The sequence below is a fragment of the Myxocyprinus asiaticus genome, chromosome 15, assembly GCF_019703515.2.
Source record: "Myxocyprinus asiaticus isolate MX2 ecotype Aquarium Trade chromosome 15, UBuf_Myxa_2, whole genome shotgun sequence".
Classification (NCBI taxonomy): domain Eukaryota; kingdom Metazoa; phylum Chordata; class Actinopteri; order Cypriniformes; family Catostomidae; genus Myxocyprinus; species Myxocyprinus asiaticus.
The window spans coordinates 43470055-43488073 of record NC_059358.1 but is presented as its reverse complement, the minus strand read 5'-3'; the positions used below and the strand labels follow the sequence as shown (position 1 = coordinate 43488073).

The 18019-nt window shown below is 38.0% G+C and overlaps 3 protein-coding genes across 5 annotated transcripts in view; 2 read left to right on the top strand and 1 right to left on the bottom strand.

The window, feature by feature from the left end:
- Positions 1-666: 666 nt before the first annotated feature.
- LOC127452704 (fibroin heavy chain-like) lies at positions 667-2905 on the bottom strand. The gene is made up of 4 exons (XM_051718319.1): positions 2896-2905; positions 2849-2865; positions 1815-2786; positions 667-1610 (listed from the first exon to the last, which is right to left on the bottom strand). The coding sequence occupies exons 1-4, from the start codon at positions 2903-2905 to the stop codon at positions 864-866; spliced, it is 1746 nt and encodes a 581-aa protein (XP_051574279.1). The 3' UTR covers positions 667-863.
- LOC127452549 (uncharacterized) lies at positions 2670-9340 on the top strand. Its single transcript, XM_051718079.1, has 6 exons — positions 2670-2925; positions 3012-3110; positions 3245-3404; positions 7199-7266; positions 7375-7473; positions 7931-9340. The coding sequence occupies exons 1-6, from the start codon at positions 2908-2910 to the stop codon at positions 8180-8182; spliced, it is 696 nt and encodes a 231-aa protein (XP_051574039.1). The 5' UTR covers positions 2670-2907; the 3' UTR covers positions 8183-9340.
- Positions 9341-11184: 1844 nt separating this feature from the next.
- Positions 11185-18019, top strand: part of inpp5b (inositol polyphosphate-5-phosphatase B) — a 65310-nt gene continuing 58475 nt past the window's right edge. The window contains exons 1-5 of one of the 3 annotated variants that reach the window (XM_051718021.1): positions 11185-11622; positions 12251-12329; positions 14181-14278; positions 14365-14394; positions 14511-14621. In XM_051718021.1, coding sequence (XP_051573981.1) covers positions 11565-11622; positions 12251-12329; positions 14181-14278; positions 14365-14394; positions 14511-14621 — 376 coding nt within the window. In that variant the 5' untranslated portion in view covers positions 11185-11564. Of the gene's footprint in view, positions 11623-12247; positions 12330-14180; positions 14279-14364; positions 14395-14510; positions 14622-18019 lie in introns of all 3 variants that reach the window. The other 2 variants (XM_051718024.1, XM_051718023.1) reach the window with 2 other exon arrangements.

Sequence of the window (18019 nt, the reverse complement as noted above, 5' to 3'; positions counted from 1 at the left end):
CAAACCAGCTTTATCATTAATCTACAGGGAAATGGAGTTTGCTGTAAATGAGAATAGAAACTAATGCTTGGCGCTGTCCTTTTCGCTGGTTTGCGGAGCCATTAAACCTGATATATGAATTGAATTGATTGCTTGTTTGACTAAGTCAAATGAATGCACGAAACCAAACCCTTTTGTGAAACCAACATCTATAAACGTTTCTCATCATGACCTCTGAATGAATCATAGTGTGTAATATGTTTATACAGCCGTTTACATTCCTACATTGTAAAAAAACAAGTGTACAGTGTAAGGATAAACAAAATTTCGTTCTTTCAGATGGTGTCAGGAGATGTTTTTAGCACTTTCAGGAAAAGTAAGACTCTGAGATCTTGCATAAAAGGTTAGTTTTTATACCGTTTCATGTGGTGGTACTGCATGTTAATTAATGTTTAATGTAATTTTATTTGTTGTCAACCAATTTACAGATAGCCTACCTCTGTAGTAAATATGAAAATAGAAATCAGTAATGCTTGCCAACACATTGATTCTGATGCTTTAAGTGAGCTTGTTGTTCATGTATTTCTCCGCAGGGCATGATACATTTGACCACATGCAAATATAGTAAATGTTTTTCTTTATCTTTTTTTTCCAACAGTCTTCCTGTTTTTTATATTACTGCAAATGAGTCTGCCCTCTAATGTGTGGGGGGAGACATCGAATAGCACAACTGCTTCTTACAGCCCAATACCGACATCTATTTTAGTTCAGAACACAACATCTCCAACCATGAGTCCAGACAGTTCAAGCGCCTCCGCTATAACAGAACAGGCCACACCAGGCTCTGGAATCACTGATACTAACATGACATCTGAAGCTTCCAGTTATCCACCGAACACCTCACTGAACCCCTCACCAAACACCTTACTGAACCCCTCACTGAACCCCTCACCAGACACCTCACTGGGCACCTCACCGAACCCATCACCGAACACCTCACCAAACTCCTCACCGGACACCTCACCAAACCCTTCACTGAACCCCTCACCGAACCCCTCACCAGACACCTCACTGAACCCCTCACCGAACACCTCACTGAACCCCTCAGCGAACACCTCACCGAACCCCTCACTGAACCCCTTATCGGACACCTCACCGAATCCCTCACCGAACACTTCACCGAACACCTCACCGAACCCCTCACCGAACACTTCACAAAACACCTCACCGAACCCCTCACCAAACACTTCACCGAAAACCTCACCAAACACTTCACCGAATCCCTTACCGGACACCTCACCGAACACCTCACCGAACCCCTTATCGGACACCTCACCAAACCCCTCACCGAACACTTCACCGAACCCCTCACCGAACACTTCACAAAACACCTCACCGAACCCCTCACCAAACACTTCACCGAAAACCTCACCAAACACTTCACTGAATCCCTTACCGGACACCTCACTGAACCCCTTATCGGACACCTCACCGAACCCCTCACCGAACACTTCACCGAACCCCTCACCGAACACTTCACAAAACACCTCACCGAACCCCTCACCAAACCCCTCACCGAAAACCTCACCAAACACTTCACCGAATCCGCTACCGGACACCTCACCGAACCCCTTATCGGACACCTCACAGAACACTTCACCGAACCCCTCACCGAACACTTCACAAAACACCTCACCGATCCCCTCACCAAACCCTTCACTGAACCCCTCACCGAACCCCTCACCAGACACCTCACTGAACCCCTCACCGAACACCTCACTGAACCCCTCAGCGAACACCTCACCGAACCCCTCACTGAACCCCTTATCGGACACCTCACCGAATCCCTCACCGAACACTTCACCGAACACCTCACCGAACCCCTCACCGAACACTTCACAAAACACCTCACCGAACCCCTCACCAAACACTTCACCGAAAACCTCACCAAACACTTCACCGAATCCCTTACCGGACACCTCACCGAACACCTCACCGAACCCCTTATCGGACACCTCACCAAACCCCTCACCGAACACTTCACCGAACCCCTCACCGAACACTTCACAAAACACCTCACCGAACCCCTCACCAAACACTTCACCGAAAACCTCACCAAACACTTCACTGAATCCCTTACCGGACACCTCACTGAACCCCTTATCGGACACCTCACCGAACCCCTCACCGAACACTTCACCGAACCCCTCACCGAACACTTCACAAAACACCTCACCGAACCCATCACCAAACCCCTCACCGAAAACCTCACCAAACACTTCACCGAATCCGCTACCGGACACCTCACCGAACCCCTTATCGGACACCTCACAGAACACTTCACCGAACCCCTCACCGAACACTTCACAAAACACCTCACCGATCCCCTCACCAAACTCCTCACTGAACCCCTCACCGAACCCTTCACTGAACCCCTCACCGAACCCCTCACTGAACACTTCACCGAACCCTTCACTGAACCCCTCAACGCACCCCACACTGAACACTTCACCGAATCCCTCACCGAACCCCTCACTGAACCCCTCACCGAATCCTTCACTGAATGCCTCACCGAACCCCTCACTGAACACTTCACCGAACCCTTCACTGAACCCCTCACCGAAAACCTCACCAAATACTACACCGAATCCCTCACCGAACCCCTCACTGAACCCCTCACCGAACCCTTCACCGAACCCCTCACTGAACACTTCACCGAATCCCTCACCGAACACTTCACTGAACACCTCTCCAAAGAGCAATACACCTACTGTTCCTTCAGTTAGCACCAGTATGATCACAGGTATCTAGCTATCTATCTATCCATCCATCCATCCAGTCAGTCAGTCAGTATTTATTTTATGTTAACAATGCCTAACTTGATCCCTGCATTGTATTTTGTCTATAGCTTCAAGCAATAGCTCATTAATGGGAAATGACACAGTGGTGAGTGCTGAGCAATTCATGTTTGCATTAAAAAAATCTTAAAAGCATAAGGCTCTGAATTGCAGCTCGTTTTTGTTTATTTTTAGCTGCTCTCCTGTCCAGAATTTACTTGCACTACAAATTGTTACACCCAGTTCATGAATGAGACGGCAAATCTGTGCCCATCCAATGATTACTCCTGCGAGGTCAGTCTACTGCACCATCATTGCTCATTTTCATTTTTTTCCGAAGGGAACCTTGAGTGGTAAATAATCCATGCAAATCAATTGTTGCAACTCATGATGATTAAAGAGTTGCTTCTTGCTCTGTTGTCCTTCAGTTAACAAAACAGGACACAAGTTATTCTGTCAACTGCAGTGCCTCATGTGGCGTGTCCTGTGGGAATGCGACTCTCAATAATTGCTCTGTGGACTGTTGCAACACAACCAACTGCCTCAACACCACTCTGTTTGCCATGACTAATTCAGCCACTACAACAGGTTAATACAGCAGTTATAGTATACAAGTAGTAGCATGTTATAATTTTAAATTTTGAATTTAGTTTGCAGTCCTATTTTTATTCCATTTGTCTTTTCAATTAAGTTTAGTTTTCGGTAGTTTTCTCTAAGGCTGGGCGATAAAACGATCTTGATATAAAAATAAAATCCTTGATATCGATGAGAAACTTTTGAGTAATTTTCAATATTTAGCCTATGTTCTACATCTAGACAATCAGATTAGTGTCACTAAAAATGCAAACAGTTCGGCAAAGTGATACACACAACTAGCTAACTGAATCACAGTCATGATATCAGCCGGTTAGGAAGTACTAGCTGGCTAGCGGCTACCTAGCCCTGCTGTCATGTAAACCAGTAATGAGGCTAGCCAGTTATCCGGGTTTTCTACAGCAGTTTTAGTATTTTAGGACTGCCAAAGTTAATGCATTAAATGATATCATTTAAATATGTTAAATGCTGTTTAATTTCCAAATGCTGCCAAGTGTTATCGCTATCTAGTGCCAATTTCAGGTTAATGAAGGTGAGTTGTAAAAGTTAAACATTTTATAATATTTTGTGTACAGTTGCAATCAAAATTATTCAACCCCCTGACCAGCAATACATTCTGGTGATGTGAATTAAAACATATCAACTAAAACCTCAGTAAACAGTCAAAGTATGTTTTTAATACACATTTGAATGATTTTGAAAACAAAGAGTTCAGTTTACCCAAAATTTAAAATAAAAAATAACTAATTCTCTCCAAAAATATCATGTCAAAAATACTCAACCCCCAAAAGTCAATCATTTGTGGAGCATCCTTTATCATTAATAACAACAAATAAATGTTTCAGGTAAGTGTTCTCAGGCTTCGGACACCTCTCTATTAGAATTTTTACACATTTCTCATGAGCAAAAGCTTCCAGCTCATTGACATTCTTTGGTTTCTGTGCTGCCACTGCTTCCTTGAAATCCCAACAAAGGTTTGCAATGGGATTTTAATGATGGACTGAAAGGGCCATTTAAGGTCATTCCACGACCTATCTCTAACCAGATTTTGGAAAACTTGGATGTATCCTTGGTGTTATTGTCTTGCTGGAAAGTCCAGTGATCACGAGCTTCAATTTAAACACTGAAGGCATCACAGTTTTCATGCCAAAATGGCCTGATACTTGAAAGAATCCATGGTGTCAATCACATAGTCAGGATAGCCGTTTCCTGCAGCCGCAAAACACCCCCATAACAGGACTGACCCACCTCCATGCTTGACTGTGGGGATGGTGTCGTTCTTGTCATCATGATGTCATCTTACTCCAGATGTACTGCTGAACCATGGGTCTAAAACTCATTTTCAGTTTAGTGTCATACATCTATAAAACATTCTTCCAGGACTCCACAGGTCTTTCCTAATTACTTATTGAATATTCAAGTCAACGTTTTCCTTGAATTTCCGTGAATTTTTGCTTTCTTCCACACCCCAAGAAGGTTGCTGTTGGACCATATTTAAAAAATGTATGAATGATGCTGACAACTTTGGGGGTAAATAATTTTGATTGCAACTGTATATACAGTTTGCATACCCTGGCAGAAATTGTGAAATTTTGGCATTGATTTGGAAAATATGACAGATCATGCAAAAAAGCTGTCTTTTATTTAAGAATAGTGATCATATGAAGCCATTTATTATCACATAGTTGATTGGCTCCTTTTTAAATCATAATGATAACAGAAATCACCCAAATGGCCCTGATCAAAAGTTTACATACCCTTGAATGTTTGGCCTTGTTACAGACACACAAGGTGACACACACAGGTTTAAATGGCAATTAAAGGTTAATTTCCCACACCTGTGGCTTTTTAAATTGCAATTAGTGTCTGTGTATAAATAGTCAATGAGTTTGTTATCTCTCACGTGGATGCACTGAGCAAGCTAGATACTGAGCCATGGGGAGCAGAAAAGAACTGTCAAAAGACCTGCGTAACAAGGTAATGGAACTTTATAAAGATGGAAAAGGATATAAAAAGATATCCAAAGCCTTGAAAATGACAGTCAGTACTGTTCAATCACTTATTAAGAAGTGGAAAATTTGGGGATCTCTTGATACCAAGCCAAGGTCAGGTAGACCAAGAAAGATTTCAGCCACAACTGCCAGAAGAATTGTTAGGGATACAAAGAAAAACCCACAGGTAACCTCAGGAGAAATACAGGCTGCTCTGGAAAAAGATGGTGTGGTTGTTTCAAGGAGCACAATACAACGATACTTGAATAAAAATGAGCTGCATGGTCGAGTTGCCAGAAAGAAGCCTTTACTGCGCCAATGCCACAAAAAAGCCTGGTTACAATATGCCCGACAACACCTTGACATGCCTCACAGCTTCTGGCATACTGTAATTTGGAGTGACGAGACCAAAATAGAGCTTTATGGTCACAACCATAAGCGCTATGTTTGGAGAGGGGTCAACAAGGCCTATAGTGAAAAGAATACCATCCCCACTGTGAAGCATGGTGGTGGCTCACTGATGTTTTGGGGGTGTGTGAGCTCTAAAGGCACAGGGAATCTTGTGAAAATTGATGGCAAGATGAATGCAGCATGTTATCAGAAAATACTGGCAGACAATTTGCATTCTTCTGCATGAAAGCTGTGCATGGGACGCTCTTGGAATTTCCAGCACAACAATGACCCTAAGCACAAGGCCAAGTTGACCCTCCAGTGGTTACAGCAGAAAAAGGTGAAGGTTCTGGAGTGGCCATCACAGTCTCCTGACCTTAATATCATCGAGCACTCTGGGGAGATCTCAAACGTGCGGTTCATGCAAGATGACCAAAGACTTTGCATGACCTGGAGGCATTTTGCCAAGACGAATGGGCAGCTATACCACCTGCAAGAATTTGGGGCCTCATAGACAGCTATTACAAAAGACTGCACACCATCATTGATGCTAAAGGGGGCAATACACAATATTAAGAACTAAGGGTATGCAGACTTTTGAACAGGGGTCATTTCATTTTTTTTCTTTGTTTCCATGTTTTGTTTTATGATTGTGTCATTCTGTTATAACCTACAGTTGAATATGAATCCCATAAGAAATAAAAGAAATGTGTTTTGCCTGCTCACACATGTTTTCTTTAAAAATGGTACATATATTACTAATTCTTCAAGGGTATGCAAACTTTTGAGCACAACTGTATATAAACAAATATTTAAATGTTAAAATTAATTACAATTCTCCGTATTTTTTTATGTGACTTAAGTTAAAAAATGTATTTTAGTTTCATTTAATTTTTTCCAATTATGCCTGTTTTATTTTTATTTCAGTTAACATTTTTTTCCTTTTGTTATTTGTGAGCGATAACAGCTCATTGGGTCTCATCCACTAATAACTGTATACATTGCATGGATTCATAAAATTGTTCTTACCTTCACTCTAATGTTGACAAATCCGGATTATTCTAAATAATGGAGCACGTGCCAGAAGTAAGTATTTTGCATAAAACATGGCAAATAATCTCTATTATATATATAAAGCTTTTCCTTACAACCTCACTCTCGTCTGAGCTCACGCACAGCAAGATTTTTGAGGAAAGTCAAGCGTGCCATTCTTAAAACCAGCTGAAACACAATCAACACCTTTTATACGGGCCTAGACTACATGTGATATGCTGAATTTTCATGCAGAACCAATGCCAGATCAAGCTATATTGCACATAATTTTTGTTAATCTGAAATAAGCAAGATTTAGTTCAATGTTGTGATGTTTGAATTTTGACTTGTTTTCTGTTTTCTTGCTATGAACAGCTACAACAAAAGCCACTACAACAACCACAACCATTAAAGTCACAGTTGCACCAACTCAAGCAAATAACGTAAGGACACATGCTGCAAATCTTCCCCCTGTATGGCACAAATTTACACAGTATTCTGCAAGCTTTTGACTTATGTTGGTTTGCTTTGGTTTTTTAACTCCTGAAAAGGGCAAGAAGTGTCATAATTTCACTTGTAATGGGGTATCGTGTTTCACCGGCTTTACCAACACCATCATGATGTGTCCAATTACTCAAGATTACTGCATGGTAAGGTTTTTTTAATCTATACTATATAGTTTTGAAATCCATTAGTTAGGTTTAATGGCTCTAATGAAAAAAAAAACTTGATGGACATTGGAAAATTCTAGACAACATGATGTTATTGCTTAATATTATTTTTTCCACAGCCTTGGTTACATCACCACAAAAATTTTTTTTTATTGAAACAATATATGTAAGAGAAGTCCATGTGATGAGGTTGTAACAAATGTGGGGGCTCGTCCGGGATAATATTGCTGCAATTTCCTGCAACGGTTTTTATGTGGTGGATGTCACTGCCTGAGGTGTTGCATGTGTATTAAGAGTATAAATAGGGTCAATATTGATTTCATGTTGTCTTTTAACCATCAGTACATTCAGTGATATTTAGAAAACAGAGTACTAATCTATCATCATAATACACAGTAACGTAAAGCTCAGCAACATATTTGCTTTCTTTTTGTAGCTAAAAAAGACAACTTCCACAAATGGAGAAACTTGGCAGGGCAGTTGCAGTACAGATTGCAGATTGCAGCAATCTTGCACAGCCTCAGTCATTCCTTGCTACTTGGAGTGCTGCAACGCCTCGACTACCAACTCCTGCCTCAAACTATCAGGTCAATTGAACATGCCCAGCTCCGCCACCTGGGGTCCTCACTCTTCTGCACTGCTCATGGCCTCTTTACTGCTCCTCTTGATACTGAGAGCCCTTGCTTGAGGGTAACAGTCACATTTACGAAGCAATTCAGGGAAGAGCCATTTTCAGTTTACCACTTGATAATTTTGTGATTGAAAATCTAATTTACACCTGGAAATAAAAAGAAAGCTTAGAATTTAAAACAAAGCAATGTTACGACATAAAATGAAAAATTAAGATTCTGCACTTTTTTTACAGGCTACTAATCAAATAAGCAAATTTGTGGAAAACATTGTGGGGAAAAAAAAGTTTTTCAACTTTCACAATTTGTAATGATTTTTGTTTTCTTAAATTAGAAAAATGCAAAATATTACATTTTTGTTTACTATGGTCTCAAACTCTAATGGCATATATACTAAAAATACTTCTGAGATTTCCCATGAGAGTCTTGGAATCCAAATTCTGATATTTCATTATTTTATGACAGCAATAACAAATTGCTTGTACAATCAGGCAGATTTGTGTCAAGTGTGTCACCCTGTGTACACTCAAAATAATATGAACAAACAAGTTAATGCCAATTAAATAAAGGAGTATGCACTTTACGCATCTAAATAGATATTCGACAGTTGTAATATTTTTAATACATTTATATACTGGTCACATGAAAGCCTATATATCCCTAGGCACAAAAACAGAAAGCTTTATTTTTGCAGAGAACAATGTTTATTGAAATATAAGTGTACAGATATATGAGAATTATCTAATTTTATTAAAGAACTAGTGATAACATCTGATTTCAGAATTTCTGTCTATTGCATGTTCAGATACTAATTTCCATTGAAACTAGAAGCTATTTTCAAAATATTATCATTGATCATTTAATAAATGTTGTTATATATATAAGGGTTACATTATATGTATTTCTCTGCAATGCTTTCATCTGAAAATAATGAAATAATGGTATATAGTCACATGAGATGGTAATCAGTTTCAGCCTTATAAATGTGACAGATGTGAATAATTGCTTTTTAAATGATTAAATAAATGCTTTATCTTCTCAGGACCCAGTCTAGCATTTATTTGAATGTGCACTTGTACATTTTGTTGTTGTAACACAGTTCAATGGAAAGGAGGAGTCGAGAACCGGCTTGGCAGTATAAATGATAATTTAATGATAACCTTAACCAAAAAGACAAATACACACACAGGTATCGGGCAGCTGCCCGTAACTCTCTCTCTGTCGCACTGCCGTCTCCGGTCGCCTTTATCCCTCTCGGGCTTGATCAGCCTGATTAGGGGCCAGGTGTGAAGAATCACGACCCGGCCCCGCCCTCCGCCCTGCCACAGTTGTGTTTTACAGTCTCCTACAAAATGTACTACATACGTTGAACTTGAACTACTGTATGAGCTTACCTTGGATATGAAGACTCAGGAATTTAGTATTCAGATGGATGAAACACTAAGTTTTAAGAACATGGAGGAATCATTCATATAGGCAATTCAGGAATTCAATGAATATGTTAAGAAATATCATATTACCATACTATCCCTAACCCTAAAAATATGCAGTATACATACCTGTATGTCAGCAGTTTATAATGCCCCTTTTAGGGCAGAAGAAAATCCTACTTCTTAAGAAAAAAGAAAATCTGGATGATTAGGCTGTTAAAAACATATTAGAGAAGCTTTGATAATAACAAATGATTTGAGTTTTTTTACTGCATGTGAACTAACATGTTCAGAATGGAATACTAGCATTCTGCTTTGTGAACACTGTAGTGTACCATTTTTTTTTTAAATTATGATGTGAAACAGTATGCATTATGCCACGATAAACATTTCAAACATTAAAACTGCAATGTTGTCATATGACCTCATCAAATTTCATGTGACTGGCATCCAGTTATCATCTTGAAGGGAAAAAGTAATTATTTTGCATGTTTACTTAAATTTTGTGTAAAGATGTCTTAAAGGAATAGTTCACCCAAAAATGAAAATTCTCTCAACCTCATGCCATCACAGATGTGTCTGACTTTCTTTCTTCAGCAGAACACAGATGAAGATTTTTAGAGGAATATTTCAGCTCTGTAGGTCCATACAATGCAAGTGAATAAAGCATATAAAGGCAGCATAAAAGTAATCAATGCAACATTATTTTAATTAACATCTTCTGAAGCAATCCATATTCTTCTTAAAACCTTAATTTGTGTTCTACAGAAGAAAGAAAGTCATACACATCTTGGGATGGCATGAGGGTGAACTATTCATTTACCATTTGGCAGTCTGATTTAATAATGAGTCAAGAATGAGATGTTAAAAATTGCTTTGAGTTCATTCATCACTCTGGATTTGGACTGTATCTCACACAGTGTGCAATGTGGCACTGTATACTTCACATTTTCCAAATTTGGTAAATCATCAGGGTATTTAATTCATACGAAAATATTATATACAATGCCCAGTGCATAGGTTACTATACACTACATAAATATTAATAGTATAATTAACAATCAATTATATAATCATAATAATTATCATTAATCAGAATTCATAGTAATTACATTTGCATTGATGCATTTGGCAGACATTTTTATCCAAAGAAATTACAGTGTTTTTAAAGATTTTTTTATTTATTTATTATTTTTTATTTTTTTGCATTTTGTTAGTTTGTCAAATACGGTAGTATACCGTTCCATTGTAGTATCTATAATGTAATCTAAAGTATCTATTTAATTCATGAGTTTTCCAGAATGAAAGTGTTCAATAACAGGACAGTTACTGAGATTAAGTGAATTGTATTCAGCTGGTCATGTGATCCAAACATGGCCGCCTCCATGAGGGGACCTCATAAACCAGCTTTTACAACAGTATAAAACAGCTTTAATGTGGTTACTGAATGGAGTCTACATCTCAAGTGAGTTTTCATGATATTATATATATGTTTCAGAATCGTTATTCGTTTATTTTGTACTTGTTGTAATGACGAAAAAACTACCGAGTGCACCTTTAAGTGAAAACGTGAATTCACTTGTATTGCGCCATCTAGTGTCGAGCAGATCTGAGTGCGCATGTCTGAGTTGGGGGTGGGATTTAAGACCATCCAAATGTACTTCTGCTTGTCTCTGACGCCCAGAATCAAAATAACTCTTCTGAAGAAGAACATTAGAACAAACACGTATCTGATTGGATCACTATGAACTTAGTAGCTGGTGTAATAACAAATAATTTGAGTTTGTACACGGTACTGTAGACGAACTTTGAAGTGAACATGAACTCTTGACTCTGCTGCGTGGCATTGAGGACGGTGGTTCGGGAAAGTGTCACGTGGACCCGGACGGAGCAACCATAGCATGAAGACACTTCAGACCGTTATTCAGGACACTTTAAACGACTGTTGGGGAATGCAGATGAAAAGTAATCACACGAGAAAGCATCGGGTGCAGATTAGCTCCGAATAATAATGGATCAGTCCGTGGCAATTCAAGAGACTTTGGCTGAAGGGGAAAACTGCATCATAGTATCCTTTCAACATTCCTCTGAAACCGCTATTGCATGGCAAACATGTCAATCTGTTCAAAGCAATGCGGAGCTTTTGAAATCGACTGCGTTTTTGTTACAAAGTTAGGAGGCTTACGAATGTTTGCACTTCTCTAAATATAGACTGAGCCATGCAGACCAGCAAGCAACTGTTATGAGCAACACTCAGTCTGTTCTGCACATTTGACTAAGCATACGCTTGTTTTTTCCTGTCATTTTGGTGCATGCCCAGTTTTATTGGAAAAAGGAAATTCCAGAGTGTCATTCTGCAGATGTCCACCAGATGTCTCCAGATGTTACCAATGGCTGTTCTTGTGTAAAGTGAACACGAGAGATCTTTATTATTATTAACTGTTTCAAATATACGAACCAATTCAGACTTTCAACATGTGGGGTTTTAAATCACCCCACTTATACTCTGTTTTTATTAGGAAAATATTATATTCATCAAATACATTTTACCCTTTGAAATGTCATATTTATTTGAGTGAAGTGAAACGTTTGAGATATTGAGGGCTAAATTCATTTTCAAACTCAGAAATAATATTGGTAGATTTTATGAATTGTGTTGCAATAGAAATGTAGATGTCCTTAACAGCTGTAAACATGCTGTGGATTGTGTCTCACTGCTGGATGATGTGAGAGAGAGCAGACTTATGGGACTGGTGGAGCAAAACAAGGAACATGCGTGAGTTTATAGACTGTTAATAACTTAATATCACTAATAAATATTACTACATTCCCCATTCACATCCATTGGAAGTGCCTCACTGTAACCCAGATTTTTTTTTTTTTTTTGTGGTAATCAATATTATTCCACAAATGCTGTCGATTGACCTGAACTTGAACTGAACCCAGAATATTCCTTTAGTGAATATTATTGTTAATGTTATTAGAAAGTGTTACTGAGTTTTAATAATAGCTTGTAACACTTCTGTGCTTCCTGTTTTATATTACACAAATCTGCATACATTAAGTTGTAATGAAACAGCAGCATTTCTGTCTCTGGTGCAGTAACTGCACCAATTGCTATTTGAGATACAAAAGTCATTAAAAATGTTCTGCTATTGGTTGTTAAAGTAAAAGTTGGCAAAAATTTAAATTCTGTCATCATTAACTCAACCTCATGTTGTTCTGAACCTTATGCCTATCTTTCTGTCTTTCTTTGAAAAACTGTGTTAGGCAGCATGTTAGTCTCAGTCACTATTCACTTTAATTAGGGAGCAAGGACCGAAGGTATATGTTAGTGTTCGTATTGTTCTTATTCTTCCGCACTCGAGTCTATGGTAGCCCATAGAACCGTACATAGGAAAGTTCTGAAACTTGGCACACTGACAGAGGAGACTCTCAAATGTATTTGACCCAAACTTGGGGACTCTCCCTCATACCCTCTAGCGCCACCAACAGTTAAAAGTGTCACTTAAGTTTCGATCAATAACTTTTGTCAGTAAGTCCTAGAAACAAAATTCTTTTTTTTTTCTCTGATTCTTTGGGTCATGAGAAACTGCATAATTTTTCAGCTCTGCCCTCTCGATTTTCCGCCATTTCGATTTCCAGAAAAACATACTTTTTCCGAACTCCTCCTAGACCGAATGTCCGATTCTCTCGGGAATTTAGCACGTAATGTCTAGAGACACTCATCATCAAAAGTTATGAGATTTATTATGATAGACCTAACCGTTCTCGTATAAATCTTCAATGAAGTGTTGCAAACACGCCAAAATGGATGTGATATTGTATCTTCGCAACACTTTAGCGTGTTGACAGGAAACTTGGTTTATATCATCACAAGCACGACCTGAGGGTACCTGCAACATTTCTACACAATGCCACTTGGTGGCCAGGAGATATGAAAAATTGCTATTTTTACTGATAACTTCTGAATAATTTGGCCTAAAATTATGAGGCTGGTCTCTTTAGATTCCTTGGGTCATGCCGATTATTTTGCCATTATTTGGCATACTTCCTGTTCAACATTTAGAATTTTACAAAAACGTACTTTTCCAAACTCCTCTTAGACCGTTTTTTCGATTCGCTCAAAATTTGTCATGTTTCATCTAGGAACACTGCTGACAAAAGGTTATTAAAAGCTTTTTGATAGACCACACCTTTCGTGAAAAACGCTTCAACAAATTAGACTGCAGGCACGCCAAAATGGATGTGAGGCTATAACTACGCAATGCTTTAGCGTATTGAGACGAAACGTACAATATGTCATCACAATTTTTTGAGATGTTAGATATGAAAAATAGCTATTTTTACTTAACTTCTGAATAGTTTGGCCTTAAATCATGAGAGATTCCTTTGGAAATACAGAAGTCGAGTGATACCCAATTTTCCTATGTCGGCCATATTGGGTATTGGCCATTTTAAATTTTGTCTTAATTTGTCATTCTATCTTACATCTTATTTGTGTTCAACAGAAGAAATACATGAAGGTGAGTACTTGATGACAGAATTGATTCAGGCAGTTTCATTGAATCTGCTTCATGATGTTGTACACTGATGTAGTCCTTCATCTTGTCCTGTTCTCCTCCAGGTTATTCATGTACTCCCACAGAAGAATGGCCATCACTGGTGATGATGTCACACTGGATGAAATCATTCCCATTTCTTATGACTTTTCAGTTGTTGAAGGTGAGACTTTAGCAAATACACACTGGAAGATTGTTTTCATTCATTCCACAGTGCTTTCATGAAGATTGTATCTGGTATCTCCACAGTTTCATCTCCGGATGAGCTTGCTGTGGTCGGTGAGTGATGATGGTATTTCCTGCCTCATGTCTGAAGAGCTAGAATGACTGCATAAACTTTCAAAAACTTTTTTTATTGGCTGATTTTTTATATATTTTTATTTATAACTGCATAGGTGCAGATACTCGGGTGCGAGTTACGTTTTTTGAAGAGGAGTTGGAGCTAAGGTTACCTTTTGGCTCTCACACACGTCTGTTCCTCAGTGAAGTCACAAAAGCATGGAGTGGTAAGACACACCCTCTCCATTTCAATTGTTTTTCATTAAACAGTTAAGGCCATACTATAGGTATGTTTTCATAACACTATGTTCTGTCACACATATTCTAAGATGATCATTTTCAGTGTGTATGGTAAACAACACGCCAACTGTCATGCCACTTTAGAGAAGCAGAAATGGTGGATTGGTTGAACAACATTGGTTCACTGAAATTAATGAGCTAAATGAAACTTCTCTGGTCAATAAGTAAGGAGTAATGGACATTTAGCTGGTCATTATTGCAAAATAAATGCATAGTGGCAAATTATTTTAAGAGTTTTATGATAAAGACCAGCTGACTGTACATTATCCTGCTTATCATATGGTAACTAGCTAAATAAACAAAAAATGGACATGAAATATTGATTTGAGTTTAAATCATTTTATTAGTGAGAAGGAGATTGTGGAGTGATTCAAGAGACATGAAACAAGCGCAGCTTTGTAGGAAATTTGTTGTCTAGGACAACGGTCAATTATAAAGATATAGCAGTCATTATAGGAAATATTTGATGATTGACCAATCAGAATTACGAGCTGTGTAAAAGAGCACGACAGTGTCAGCACATTTTGTCAGCTGCCTTGGTTCCGGATGTGTTTTTCCCATTCATTTCTTCAAAAAGGATTCCATAAAATCAGTCATAAAAGAGTTGTAAGCCATGAACAAAACCAACCAGCTCTGAGGTGATTCACAATATCACAAACTTTTTTTTCTTGATTTTAAGCAAAACAATTATTTAATAAAAATTAATATGGATGCATATATGTAAACTGGCGGCCAAAAGTTTGGAATAATGTACAGATTTTGCACTTATGGAAAGAAATTGGTACTTTTATTCACCAAAGTGGCATTCCACTGATCACAATGTATAGTCAGGACATTAATAATGTGAAAGGTCTGTTCGGACTGGATCGCGGACAGCAGGGAAAGAACAATGCCATGGGTCTCCCATTGAAGATATTTCAGCGGCTGCCCAAGTGATAGCCTACTTAAGACTGCCGAGGCAGATTTAATGATAATCTCGCAATCAGCTAAATGCTTCTCATCTGCACTTTCGCACGAGTGTAACGGAACCAGCTCACGATCATGATATACTCTGTTCTCTGGCGCACGCGTGCAACAACCGGGCTTCCCTCAATATTGCTGAGCGCAGACCTCAAAACTGATGTGACCAATTTCAATTCTCGTGAGACTTTTCTAGTTTAAAGCGTTAGGGAGGAAGTCAAGTCGAACCTCTCAAACAGTTGGCAGCCCTGACATGCCAAACAGCACTGAGGGGGAAAAGAGCAACACTGTGCTATGCGCTAATTTGTTTTTCATTAAAAATCATCACCTTTACAAAATTGTTTCACGATTTTACATGAATAAAAGTAACTGTTATATTTTTACAAAAGTTATAGTTTCATACGAAACAATCTAAAGGTAGAATCTATTAGACCTCATTTTATATCAACAGTGGCATTTTTCAAGATGTGTTTCAGCTAGTATTTATTTTTTCATAAATACTATAATTTGTTATTATTATTACTGTTATTTAAGACTAGCTACACTGACCTAACCATAGTAATGAGGAGCCTTTCCTCCTGTGTAATATGTATGTTCTGTTTGAATTATGTTTGAAATTAGGAAACAAACGGGTTAATGATGGGCTCATTATTATTACTCATTATTATAAATAAATATGCTCTTCAATTTTTAAAAGGGGGAGAGAAAACTTCCTGTCGCTTTTGTTGTTGACGTCAACAACAAAAATAATGCCACTTGATGCATGTCCTTGTACTTGAAAACCATGAACAAAACTATGCAACATAAAAGGAAATGCGACCCAGGATACATTAAATACAGGTTGCTTTTTTACTATGGTGGGTCACCACTTGATTTCCAATGTAAAATCTGGATCCTGAAGCAAAACCAGTTGAGAACCACTGGTCTAGCTGATCCCACAAAAGCTCAATGGGGTTAAGATCCATAACACTTTTTTCCAATTATCTGTTGTCCAATGTCTGTGTTTCTTTGCCCACTCTAACTGTTTCTATTTGTTTTTCTGTTTCAAAAGTGGCTTTTTCTTTACAATTCTTCCCATAAGGCCTGCACCCCTGAGTCTTCTCTTTACTGTTGTACATGAAACTGGTGTTGAGCGGGTAGAATTCAATGAAGCTGTCAGCTGAGGACATGTGAGGCGTCTATTTCTCAAACTAGAGACTCTGATGTACTTATCCTCTTGTTTAGTTGTACATCTGGTCTTCCACATCTCATTCTGTCCTTGTTAGATCCAGTTGTCCTTTGTCTTTGAAGACTGTAGTGTACGCCTTTGTATGAAATCTTCAGTTGTTTTGCAATTTCAAGCATTGTATAGCCTTCATTCCTCAAAACAATGATTGACTGATGAGTTTCTAGAGAAAGCTGTTTCTTTTTTGCCATTTTTGACCTAATATTGATGTTAAGACATGCCAGTCTATTTCATACTGTGGCAACTCAAAAACAAACACAAAGACAATGTTAAGCTTCATTGAATGAACCAAACAGGTTTCAACTGTGTTTGATATAATGGCAAGTGATTTTCTAGTACTAAATTAGCAATTTATCATGATTACTCAAGGATAAGGTGTTGGAGTGATGGCTGCTGGAAATGGGGTCTGTCTAGATTTGATCAAAAATGACTTTTTTCAAATAGTGATGATTCTGTTTTTTTTACATCAGTAATGTCCTGACTATACTTTGTGATCAGCTGAATGCCACTTTGGTGAATTAAAGTAACCATTTCCTTCCAAAACAGCAAAATCTGTACATTATTCCAAACTTTTGGCTGCCAGTGTATATATTCAAAGGCCTGTATGGTATCCTGTAAAAATTATTTTGCTGTTTAGTTATTATAACTTAAAAAAATGATAAAATATGAATATAATAGAGGGATTGGACATTGGTCTCTCATCATCACCTGGCTATTTACCATCAAATGGCAGTTTATTTTACCTCTGACAATGGGATAGCACTTACTACTTCCATGGTTATAATTAATATCAAATGATATTATAAGTAATTTAGCTTTTATATTCGGTCTGAATAGAATTAGAAAGAAGTTGATTAAACTAAGAATGTCAAGTTTACGTAATTCCTTATAATAAATATTTACATTAAATTATAAAAGTTTAAAATAGAAGCATTTACACTAGTGAATCCCACTGTATATTTCCAAGAAAACATAAAAACTTTTCCCAAATGAAAATAAAACACACACACACACAATAAAATAAATGCTGAATAAAAAAAAAAAATCAAGTACACACATAAATAGACAATTTAAAGCGTGTTAGTCAAGTTTGCTTTTGATCTTGAGTGGTAAGTCTATGATATATCGATCCTATGAGGT

Excerpts from the sequence above, each read along its gene's own strand:
- LOC127452549 (XM_051718079.1), top strand. Across the intron at positions 3,405-7,198 it reads TAATTCAGCCACTACAACAG|CTACAACAAAAGCCACTACA; the intron begins GTTAATACAGCA and ends TGCTATGAACAG. Across the intron at positions 7,474-7,930 it reads TTACTCAAGATTACTGCATG|CTAAAAAAGACAACTTCCAC; the intron begins GTAAGGTTTTTT and ends TTCTTTTTGTAG.
- LOC127452704 (XM_051718319.1), bottom strand. Across the intron at positions 1,611-1,814 it reads TCGGTGAGGGATTCGGTGAG|GGGTTCGGTGAGGTGTCCGG; the intron begins GTGTCCGATAAG and ends GTGTCCGATAAG.